Raw genomic sequence first — 12279 nt, forward strand, 5'->3', positions numbered from 1 at the left:
AAACCACAAGAAAGAGGCAGCAAATTAAGACCAACCACTAGCAGCAGGTCAAAACTATTTCAGACTTAAAGTGTCCCAAACCAACACCCTCATTTTCCAGGTTCAGAAATAGGCACTGCGCTTAGGAAGGCTTCCTGGTATGCCCAGGAAGAAATGCTTTGTGGTTCGCTTTCTATTTGGACCCCAAAGAGCTCTTGCATTAATAAAGGACAACTTGCAGAAAATTGTGAGTCTCAGATCCTCTCTCGTCTTAGAGGAAATGTCCCCAGGCCCCATGTAGGTTTTTTGTTTTGTTTTGCTGCTATTGATAGAGGCGGAGCTTGTGCAGTGGAGTTTGGTGTAAAGATGCAGTCGGCATCTGCCTCCTGCACCTGTCAGCAGCTGCCCTCTGTCCTCCAGCTCAGCTGCTCCATGTAAGGGGCCTCTACTCCTCCCCAGCCCCTTGTCCTGCCTCTAGAGGCCCCTGTCCTCTCTCTGTACCCACTGACAAAGGACAGGGGAGGGTCTAGGGATGGTCACTGTGGTCACTGACTAATGACAGACCTGGGTCTGTCCATTGTTCACCACAGAGCTGACTCCCATAGCAGGCTCTGGGAGCTATCAGAGACAAGCACTAACCTTTTCCCCTCTGGATCCAGGGTAGCCCTAAAAGAAAGCAGAAGGTGCATTTGCAATCAGCCCAGCCCTTAAAGTTTAGGGCACAAGCAGAAGGAATCCTGGCTGTGGTGGCCAGGGGTGACCCCACCAGGCTGCAAGCTTTAGTGGAGTTGCAGCAGTAAACACAAAGGCGTCCCTGAGTACTGTGTTTATACCCGGCCTAAAAAGAGCATTGCTTTTCTTACCCCCTCCCCTGACCTTTGGCAACAAAGGTTTCCATAAGCTTTGGTACCAGAGGATAGAGGGTTAACCTTCACTGCCCAGGAAAACAGAAGGAATGGCATCCCTATGGCCCTCTGTCCCAGGGCATGAAGTTCCCCACGGCCTGGTAAAGGCAAGCATTCTGCCAGGGATGTCAAATATCTGTACCATTCCCCAGCCCAGGATGGCAACCCCACCCAGCCCCCATCTTCATGAGCTGCAGAACTCCAGATTCTTAGTGAAAAGACCTGGGGACACCCATCTGGCCCACCACACTGACCTTGAAGCCCATTGGTCCTCTTGACCCTGGCAAGCCCATGATACCCAGGTCACCTTTTTCACCCTGCATTAGAAGAAAAAAAAAAAAAAAAAAAAGACTTAGAGTGACATCCCCTAGGGAAATGGAGCCAGGAGGGTTATGGGCAAGATTGGGGTGAAACTGGGCTGGTTTGTGAACTGAGGTCTCCAAACGCTGCCTTGCTTAACAGGGCTCCATGCTTCATACTTCATTGTGGTATCTTAGATTAACTATAATATGAAATTGTCCAGGGCAGAGCAGACTTCCAAATTAAATGCTAACTAGATATTGTACAGGAACAGCACCTCTGGCCTACACCCCAGTTCTTGTATGCATAAATAAATAAAATAAATTTAAAAAAAGTAAAACGAAACAAGTGAAATTAATTTTAACAAATCAATCTTACATCATTTCAACATATAATCAACATAAAAATTACTAATGAAATAGTTTACACTGCTTTTCATAATAAGTATTTGAAATGTGTTGTATATTTTTATATTTAGCTAACATCTCAATTCAAGTGCTCATTTTTTATCCAAAATAATTAATTCTTACTAGATTTCATAAAATTCAGAGTTGAAAAGCAGATTCCCACACTCAGGTTGCTCTAAACATGCTGAAAATTTTCCAAATAACTGAAGTGAGTCAAGATTTGTAAATTCACACTTGGTGTTCCTCAGTTACACTATATGCATCTCAAGACCTCATTGGCCACAGGGCTCGTGGCTGCCATATTGGACAGCTGAGCTCTTAAGGGTGATTTTTAAAAGAAAGAATCTTAGGACTTTTTCAAAGAGGAGGAGCAATACAGCTTTCCATTCCCATTTGAAAATAGTCTGTAAATGACCCAGAGCTGATAGTGACATTCACCTGCCCACTCCTGCATTTACATTTGCAAGTAAAATTTCCAGCCACACCCTGCACCCAAGTCTGTGGCTGACAAGGAGAAGAATGTAAACAAAGGCATGGGTGTGGATGTTAGCTGTCAGAACCTGTGTGAGAAAGGGGATTTCATCAGCATTTCTGATCCCTCTCAGAATGCAGGATTTCAATCATGCCAGCTTCTAACATCCACCCCCTCAACCCTCCATTCTCTGCCCCATCAGACTGACTGGCCCACAGCTTTCCAGACACAAGACCCTCTGGGGTCATCTCAGGAAAGCCACAGAACTGCTTGCTAACTCTCAGGACAAACGAAAAACAGGACGTCGTGAAAGTGGGGAACAGTCCCCTTTCTGCTCCGATGGAGCAGAACTGTTGAACTGACCAGGTCTGGCACTGCAGGTGAAGGAGGAATTGTTTGGGGATCTCTGGGCCATCCTCATGTCTCTTCCTCTCTTTCTTGTGGAAGCACATTTTACTAGGTGCGGGGCGCCAGGGAGCCACCACTTTCTCCCCTCACATCCTGATAACCCACAAGCCCCAAGAGTCTGCCAACTTACCCTGGGTCCTTCAGGGCCAGGTGAGCCAATAGGCCCAGGCATGCCAGGAACACCTGGGGGGCCAGGTCTACCCTTCAAAGATGAAGAACAAAAGTCAGGACAACTGGGCTTCTTTCCTTCAGGGAAATAAGACTGGTCTTGGGGCAGGAGGGGAGTTTGGGGTCTCTAGGGCTGCCCCAAGACCCTTATCCTGATCCTTCAGAGACTGACAGGCTAGGAAGTCGGGTCATTTAGGGACAAGTCAAAACCTCACTGTAGGCACACGAAGTCTTATTCTACCCAAGTACAGAAGGTGGGAGGAAGGGTTTCTAAAGTTGGTTTTTTGACCTTTATCCCCTCGTTGCTCTACAACACACCCACCTACCCACCTAAATGTCCTCTGCATTCCAATAGGCTTTTCCCCAGGGATGAGGTGTGGAGTGTGATGGGACAGGAAGGCATGGCGGATGCTGTTGGGATGCCCTCCAGATCTCTTTTACCAGCTCAGTGTGCCCATTCCCCAGTTGCTACCCTCCCTGTTGCCACAACCCTGTCTGGCAACCTGCAATTGTGGATCTGCCCACATTGGGCAGTTGGAGCTGCGTGGCATTTTATGTTCCTCCTCTGCCTGCAGCCACAGGCTAGCTCTCTGCCCTCACACTTTGTGGTGTAGTAACACTCCAGATCTCCCCCAAAAGTGAGGTTGAACAAATGTTAACTGATACCTTGCCGACCCTGGGCTTCACCCCCTGCCCTGCGGGTATCCCCCCGCCCCCACCTCAGCTCCTCTAAAGTGTGCTCCCTTATCAAACACTGGCACAGGGCACCAGTCTCTGCTTCTAGGGGGCCCAGCCTAAGTCAGGGGCCATAGAAAAGCAAGTCCTGCAAAAGAGAGTGGGACCAGGGACTTGGGGGCTATCTTGACCTCTGTGCCTTGTACCCACGGTTTTCCTAGCTAGAAATGTGGATGGCCCAGCCCCTAAAACAGAGATCACAAATGAGGGCCCATGTACTGGTTTCTGTATCTCACACCCATGGTAGCGAAACAAAAAATGTTTGCTGTCACCCAGCTGCAACGACTATGCTCCCACACCCTGGTGGACACCGTTCATGAGTTATGTCCCTTGCTAGTCCTGTGCTGGTGACCACCCCCAAATCCTTTCCACCCAGCACCCTACTTGTCATTTGTGCCCTAAGCATTGAAATTTTGCCTTGCAGACCTGTCAGAGGTTCTTGTTGGCAGAGAAAAAATTTGAATGAAACGCTCAACCAGAAAAGAGTCGTTGTGTTTTTAAACACAAGCGTTTTTCTTGGCCTGAGTCATGCACCCCCTTCTATCAGCAAGACCTACAATTTCAGTTCCTGTCAGTCGGTGCAACCGTCCACCACATGAGGCTGCTGGTTTACTCCATCCTGACTCAATGAGAGTCTTAATAACACGTGTTTGGTTCACTCAGCATCCCCATGACCTTAAGTAACCCTCGTTTATTTCAGCTGGACCAGAAAGCAAATGCCATTTGTTTCGGTCTGTCCTGGCACTTGATTCCAGTTTAATCAGATTGACTGTGAGTCATTTTGTGCTACTGGTTGGGCCTTAAAAGGGCTTCTCTGCTGGGTGGCAAGAAGAGATGGTCTGAGGCTGGGGGAAATTGAACCAGGCTTGCAGCCTCTGGCAGGAGTCCGAATGCCTGGCACTAGCGGGTTCCAGTTCCTGGCTGAAAGGGTCAAGGGGATAGAGCGGGATTGCCACCATCATCCTCGGGAGGGCAGGGCCATCGCTGCCCACCAGTGTGGTTCCCCCACCCTAGGGGTGCACGCACACTCACACGCATGTGCATCAAAGCTGCCCGTGAAATGCTGACCGAGCAGCGTGGACCATACCTTCCTCCCGGGTCGGCCAAGCTCCCCCTGTGGATGGAGAAGACACGTTGTAAGCAGAGGCTGCTTTGGAAGAGAATTTCTGGAAGCAGAAGGCTGAGCAGGCTGCGAACTGGGTATGAGCCTGTGGCATGGCTGCTTGGCAGCTGACAGCACCCAGCCCTGCCAGGGGGCCAGGCAGACAGGCACCCTTGGATCCCACGCCTGCAGGGCAGCCCGGTCACCCTGGACTCATCCACACATGCCAAGGCTCTGAAACCTCAACCAGAAAACTGTCAGCTGCACCCCAGAAAACAGACTGGGATTACTAAGGAGAGGTAGAACAAAGAAAGTAGGGGATCATACCTTTTCTCCCTTTGGTCCTGTCCTGCCGGGAAGCCCTGGTGGACCCTACATAATGGAGATAAGAAGTGAAGAAAGGATACATCAAGTCAAGGCATGATAGAGGCAAGGGAGGCGGGACGGGGAGGGGGTCTCCATGCTGACTCAGGCACTGCACAAGGAGCTCTTTCATGCCGGCTAGTCTCCACACCCCCTCTGCTAGCTTCCTCTGAGCTGGGTTTCCAGTGACACCACAGTTGCAATGCTTGCACATCTTCTCTGTGATTTTAATTTTCTCCCTGGGACCCTTGGGTTTGCTAAAACATCTCCAGTGCTTGGAAAGAGCAACAAGTCTTAAAGAAACGCTGTTTGCTGAAAACAAGATGCTTCCCCCTGCCACCTGTCAGGTCTTTCTAGATCTTTCTATAAACCTGGGGGGAGGAGGGTTAGGTGGCAAAAATGGGCAAAGGGGGTCATTTGTGGTGATGATGGAAAATTAGACTTGGGGTGGGATCACGATGTGGTGTATACGGTGAATTATAATACGGAACACCCGAAACCTGACATTTTATAAATCAAGGTTACCTCAATACAAGTTTTTTTTTTAAGAATGTGGGGGAGCAAACTGTGCATTTTTTTGTCCCAGGCCCACCCATAGGCATGGGGCCAACCAGTTCAGGGGTCACAGCGCTTGCTGCACTGAAGCTGGGTACATCTTACTGGAGGCAGCTGCCTTCTGCCCGTGTGTCTGTGACTAGCTCAGAGGGCTGACTATTTTCCAAATTCCCCAGAATAGCAGAGGGAAAACCCATCAAATCCCCCCTGGCCAGTACTTCACCCCCAAGATCTGCAGGTGAGCAGGTTGACACAGCCTGTCTGAACTATGAGACTTGGCTACATGACAAACAGCCCCTTCAGCCAGTTCCTGGACGTATGTGCACGTAAGATAAGTCATTTAAAAGTCCCCAAGGCCAAGCCACACCCCAGACCAATTACTGAATGACAATTTTGGGGAGATGGGGGATTTTCGAAGTTCTCAGATAATTCTAATGTGAGATCAGTTAGGGAACCACCACATTTGCCTAGTTCTTCGGTCGTGGGCAGGGGTGATGGAGTTTTGTTCTGTTCTTATTCCCAGCCTCAGTTTTTTCTACTTCTTGAAATGCACTAGAACGATCTGAACAGGTCTTATGCACTAGTTCAGCGCTTCTCAAACTGAGGGCTGCCCAAGGTCAGCAGAGAACCTCCCCCTTTCTCTTCCAGGCTCTGTGGGGTCTCATAGGTCCTGAGAGTTGTTGGTATAGACTGGGGGAGGATAGAAACCCACCCAAGAGGTGGTGCCCACCTTGGACCTCTGCAGACCTTGCAGCCCCTCCGTGGCAGCTCTGGCCCACGCTGGGTTCAAATCCTGGGTGTTGTTGTTGTTTAATGCATTCAACAGATATTTGTGAGAACCTATTACAACTTGCAAGGGAGCAGACTAGGCACAGACCAGGGGGTGGTAGACTTTTCCTGTAAAGAACCAGCTAGTACATATCTTCAGCTACACCTGCAATAAGGCAGCTTTAATACAACTGTCGTATCTGCCTTTGCAAAGCAGAAACAAGCCAGAGATAACAAAACAAGCTGCCACCAGATCTGACCCATGGGCCATAGTTTGCCAACCTCTCAAGAAAGTCTATATTTTGGAGGGGGCAGGGGTGGGGAGGAAGAGACCAGGAACAAAAAAACATGTAAGAAAACTGTAATGAGACAAGAAAATGATGCAGTAAATTAAAACAGGTCCCTGCACCGGGTGCAGAGTGGGTGGGGAAGCATGTCTAAGGAGGTAAGCTGTGTGCTAAGTGACAAAGGAGCTGGCCATGGTGAAAATCAGAGGGAAGAATATTCCAAACAGGTGGAAACATAGCGCAAAGGTCCTGAGGATTTAAGAAGTTTGAGGACCCAAGAAATGCACTGTGGCTGAGTGGAATGGGCAATGTTGGGAGTGTGAGATGACATAGGAGGTATAGGCCAGGATCCCCTCCTGGGGGGCTTTGGAACCAGAGTAAAGAGTATCTCTTAGTCTCCCCATGGTGGAAGCCACAGGAGGGACCACCAGGAGGGGTGGCATAATCCCTAAGGCACCTGGGAACCTGCGAGTCCTAATACCCTCGTTCCCTCCCCCAGCAGGTCCAGTGCCTCTGGACCAAGGGGAGCTCTTCTTTGATGTTTTCTTTGATGGCCCTTCTCCCCTGGGCAGTCAGAAGTCTGTGAGACTCCTCCCTGAGGAGTCAGAAGTCTGTGAGACATGCTGGTTTCCATAGAAAATCCTTTCTGAGGCATTCTGCCTTCCCTAGTCTTCCCTTTAGCTTTGATGGGAAAGGGTGGGGGCCACTTGGTAGCAATATCTGGGGGCCAAATGGGCTCAGAGTAACAGGTTCCTCTGAATGCAGACACCCCTAGGTCTAACGGTGGGGCCAGTGGTCACATGTAGAGTAACTATAATAATAAACCAGACCCATCTATGCAGCACCTCATTTAGTCACCGCCCCCCAAATCCTATACAGCACTGCCGAGAGGAGGAAGTCAAGACAGGACAGCCAGAGTTCAGGCTTTGGCTTTGGAGCTGGATGGGAGCTGGAGATGGAAAAGCACCCGTTTCATGTTAAATGGAAGACCCCACGAGACGCTGCCCAGTGGGCTTCACTGCTCTGGGCAGAATTCAGCAGAAGAGAGTCTGGTGGGAAGCACCAACCTGGGGGCCAGGAGGTCCAGGAGAGCCGAGTGATCCTTGCACGCACGGGGGTTGCGTGCTCTCGAGTTCTAGGATGAGATTCTTCATGTCTGGGGAGAGAAGCTTCAATGCAAGGCAACACCAGGTTAGAGGTTGGCCTTAGGGGAAAGAAGCAGAGAGTCACCACCCTGCCCCACAGTCCAGTTGCCAAGATCAGGGGTTCCCTGACACCCCCATGGTGTCCCAAGCAGATAGCATTCTAGGTTCTGTTCTCTTCTCTGCTCTCGACTTGAGCTGAATGGGTTACAGAGATAAAGCTGCCACTTTGGATGGAGTTAGGAAACTCCCTTTGGGGAGGGGGGAATCTTTTCTCCAGTGTCAAAGATAGTATTGCCAATAGAAATAAAAAAGCGAACCACCGACACCAGCTATGTAGTTTTAAATGTTCTGGCAGCCACTTTCAAAAGGTAAAAGGAAAGAAGTGAAATTAATTTGAATGCATATTTTATTTTACCCAATATTGTATGTATTTCAACGTATATTCAGTGCAGAAATTACTAATGAGATAACTTGCATCCTTTCCCCTATCTAAGTCATCAAAATTCAGGTGTGTTTTATATATACAAAACATCTCAGCTCCAACTAGCCACATTAGGGGTCTCCCTGGTGGCACAAGGGGTTAAGCACCACACTACAAAGCAATCAGCAGCCTCTGCAGCACGAGTTTGATCCCGGCCGGCCAGGGAAAAACCCACATGGCACGGCAGACCTCTCCTGTCTCGCCCGCTGCTCCCCTCAGCAGTATATTTCAGTCAGTCTGCCTGTTCTGTTCCCCACTCTGTCTCTGGTGAATCCTCTTACCCTCCCGCATCTCTGGCCTGTACCCCAGCTCTTGTATACATAAATAAATAAATCTCAAAAAAAAAAAAAAACTAACCACATTAGCATGCTCACCAGCCACCTATGGCCGGTGGCTACTGTATAATAAACAGCATAGATCTAAGAGTTTCTGGAAAGATCTGAGAATCCCAAGTTCCCACAATGTCCTGACCTAGTGCCTTCTAGTTCAGCCTCCCAAATCCTTCTCTTTTCCTGCCTTCCCAAATTCTGTTCCCTTCATACCTCAACCACACAAGAACACCTCCTCACCACAGTTTACCTCAGATACCAGCGGTGGAAGGGAATTCTATAGAGATTAGGGGAGAAGAAAAAGGCAAGGGGAAATTCCACATCTGGGATGTTGATGGGAGCCCAGAAAGCTATAAATTCACCTCATTGTTCTCAAGAAGATGGGACACTTGGCCAAATCCAGTTTCCTCTAGCACTTATTTTTTTTTTAATTTATTTTATTATTTTTTATACAAGTACAGGCCTGGGGTACAGGCCAGAGATGCAGTGGGTGAGAGGATTCACCAGAGACAGAGTGGGGAACAGAGCAGGCAGACTGACTGAAATACACTGCTGAGGGGAGCAGCGGGCGAGACAGGAGAGGTCTGCCGCGCCGTGTGGGAATCTCCCTGGCCAGCGGGGAATCGAACCCGCGCTGTGGAGGCTGTGGACAGCTTCACAGCACTTCTCTCAACCCACTGCGCCACCGGGGATGCCCCCTCTATCACTTCTTCAGGAATGGACACACACCCGCGACGGCAGAATGTCGGCTCCGGGGCTCAGCCTGCTGTGTCAGAGCGAGGGTTGATTCCCTCAGAAAGGATTCTGGTGGGAGCAGGCTTGCAGAGGTGGGTGGATGGGGCAGGCTGTGGGGTGGGCTCTGAGACGCCCCATGGCTGTTCTCACTTACTCACCGGACTTCGGTCCCCTCTGAGAAAGGGTGGTGGGAGCAGTGGGGGTGGAGGGGGTGTCAGCAGGCAGCAGGCTTTGTGGCAGCCCCGCTTCTTCTGATCCAGGCCGGGAAGGGCTGTTGAGAGAAGACTTTGCTCATTAGTGGGGGTGGGTATTGGGGCTTCCTTCATGCCCACTGTGCTCAAGGAGGCCCAGCTGCGGTTTCTAGTCTAGCCTATCAAATGTGAGCCTGCCTCCCATGTGCTACTTGACATAGCGCCCCCTGCCTTTGATGAATAAGATGGCTGGGCCCTGGGGCCATGACAAGGTCCATTTCTCTGACCCGGCTTGCCTTTACTCTTGACCTCCAACCTCTATTTTGGCCGGAACATCTCTTTGTATTGGGCTCTTATTTCACATATCATGACTGGGACCCTGAATGCCTGCCACCTTTCCAGCCACGTTCTCCTCACTAGGATGGTCTTGCCGAGGTTGCCCAGGCCAAGCTCAGGCTGGTGTTTGGCAGAGTCTCTGGGCTGCCGCTGTTGTCTAACGGAGACTCTGAGAAGCTTCTCTGGCAGGGGGCAATAGCAGTCAGGCACTCCAAGGACGTTAAATATAGCACAGAAGCAGGAAGTTTCAAGGTGAAACTTCTTTTGGGGAAGGAGGCTTCTGACAGAACTGGGGGAGGGGGTTAAGGAGGGTTGAAAATGTAGTTTGGAGCTAGATTATGCAATTTAGATGCCCACAATGGGGTTGAGCTTTAGTAAAAACGTAGTAGAGAGAGCCACGGAAGGTGTTAGCAAAGGATGTTACTGGAAGATTCTGTGTAGGAAAAGGTGCAGAGGGCAAGGTGAGCTGAAGGACTTGGGGTCAGGCAGCAGGTAGGATATTGGGTGTCCTGTCAGGGTCTGACTGAAAGCAGTGAGGACATAAAGGAAGGGACTGATGCAAACATTACTGGGAGAACTAAACTGGGGGCACAGTGTGCTGTCACCATGAAAGAGGAGGAAGAATCAAGGGTGATTTTGATGTTGCAGGGACCTGGGGTAATAGTGGACAGAATATGAAGTGGAGAAGTCCCCACTAGTTTGTGGGGAAAGCTGCTGAAGTTTAGTGTTAGATATTTGTCCATTTGAGCATATGCTTTGCCTGGTACTGGGTCAGGTCTTGTGAGGAATGGGATACAGGAAGATGCCAAAACAGTACCCCAGACCTGTGGATGGTAAGGCCTGTGGAGCTTAAGTGACTGTCAAGGTCCTTTGACACAGTCTCACTCTGCCCTCTCACACACAGCCCAGTCCTGGACAGTCTTACTTATTTATCAAAAAAATGTCAGATGCCCCCTCCACCAGGAAGCTTTCCTTGACTTCCCAGGCCAAAGTTAAGTGGTCCTGTTTTTCTCTAGTTTCACCCTGTGTTAACTCTCATTTATGGGGAGAAACTATTTCCTTGCATCTCCTTGATTAAATTGTGCTTTCTGGGAGAATAAGAGCCAGTTTTTATCCCCAGGGTCTAGCACATTGCCTGACATACACTATATATTCCTTTCATGTTTGCTGAATGAATAATAATATTAACAAATGATATTAATAATGACAAAATACCACCACATGCCAGGTACCATTTAAATGCTTCACACATATATATTCACCTAATTCTCATAGCAATTTTGAGGGTTAAGTGATACTGTCATTATTCTCCTATTCCCATTTTATAGACCAGTTCACTGAGACAAAGAGGAGAAGCAACTTACCCATGGTCATACAACAAGTGACACAGCCACGATTTGAAGCCAGCATCTGGTTTCAGCATCCTGCCTTTTGCTCTCCACACTGAGACTGCTCACTGGTGGAGAGAGGTCAGGAGCTAAGAAGGAGGCAAGAGGCTCCCATAGCAATGGCCTGAGATGCTAGTGTGACCCCAACCAAAGACCAACAGAAGCACACTGAGTTGGCTCCATCTACCCATTGCACCAGCGGGCCTGTGGGGCATGTTGGGAAGCAGGTGTTGGAGGGGATTTATCCCAGGATTTGGGCTTTTTTCAAGATATTAGGGAGATTGTGAGAAAGTAGAGTCTGGCTTTGCACTTCATGCATGCTGTGAGGAAGCTTGGGCTGTTCTTTGACTATCTTAACTCTTATCTAGAAGGAGAGATAACTCAAGTCAGGCCGAAGCTGTGGTAGGCAGTGGTCACTGACAGCAGCAAGGAAAGAGAGTCTGTTTTTTCTGTGTCTGACATGGTGTCCGGGTGACCTTGTTCTTGTCTTGAGTCCTTGTGGTCAGAGTGGCCTCATCTGACGTTGTTCTGTGAAATTGTTTATGTTCCACATGGCCTGGCTGTGGGTGGCAGCTCCAGGGGCTGCTTCTCAGTGGCAAAATACTCTGCTAAAAACTTGACACTGATGGAGCCTCCCCGGTGGCGCAGCAGTTGAGCACTGGGTTGCAAAGCTGCCCCCAGCCTCTGTAGCACCGGTTCGATCCCCGGCCACCAGGCGAGTGTCCCACATGGCGTGCAGACCTCTCCTGTCTCGCCTGCTGCTCCCCTCAGCAGTGTACTTAGGTCTTTCTGCCTATTCTGCTCCCTGCTGTGGCTCTGGTCAATTCTCTCACCCTCCTGTGCTTCTGACTGTACCCAGTGCATGTATAAATAAATAAATAAATAAATCTTAAAAAAAAAAACACTTGACACGGATGCCGATGTTACTCCTCTTCACATTTCTCCAAGTTTCTTTCCTTGAATTAGAGTGAGGTGTGGCCAGGCTTCTACAGGGTCCTGGGTATGTTTTGTAACATACGGAGGCTGACCACACACACCGACACTCTAGTCCCCTCCCCAAGGCCCCAGCTACAGTTTCTCTCTTGTCTCTCTTTTGTCCCAACAGACAGCTAAGGTCTGAGGCTGAGATTTTCCACAGACCTTCTCCTAGCACCTGGGAGGCTGGCATGTTCACATGGCTAATTTATTCCTTGCCATACTCCTTGCCATTTATTCTAGTTCGTAT

At 49.4% G+C, this 12279-nt stretch overlaps 1 protein-coding gene across 2 annotated transcripts in view; it reads right to left on the bottom strand.

Annotated features, from left to right (window-relative positions):
* Positions 1-12279, bottom strand: part of COLQ (collagen like tail subunit of asymmetric acetylcholinesterase) — a 52236-nt gene that overhangs the window by 19286 nt on the left and 20671 nt on the right. For both annotated transcript variants that reach the window (XM_054690547.1, XM_037524640.2), the window contains exons 2-8: positions 9298-9410; positions 7517-7618; positions 4804-4848; positions 4462-4488; positions 2602-2673; positions 1139-1201; positions 619-645 (exon numbers count right to left, since the gene is read on the bottom strand). In XM_054690547.1, coding sequence (XP_054546522.1) covers positions 619-645; positions 1139-1201; positions 2602-2673; positions 4462-4488; positions 4804-4848; positions 7517-7618; positions 9298-9410 — 449 coding nt within the window. The remainder of the gene's footprint in view (positions 1-618; positions 646-1138; positions 1202-2601; positions 2674-4461; positions 4489-4803; positions 4849-7516; positions 7619-9297; positions 9411-12279) is intronic.

The sequence above is a fragment of the Talpa occidentalis genome, unplaced genomic scaffold, assembly GCF_014898055.3.
Source record: "Talpa occidentalis isolate TD23 unplaced genomic scaffold, MPIMG_talOcc4v2.1 talOcc4.10, whole genome shotgun sequence".
Taxonomy (NCBI): Eukaryota; Metazoa; Chordata; class Mammalia; order Eulipotyphla; family Talpidae; genus Talpa; species Talpa occidentalis.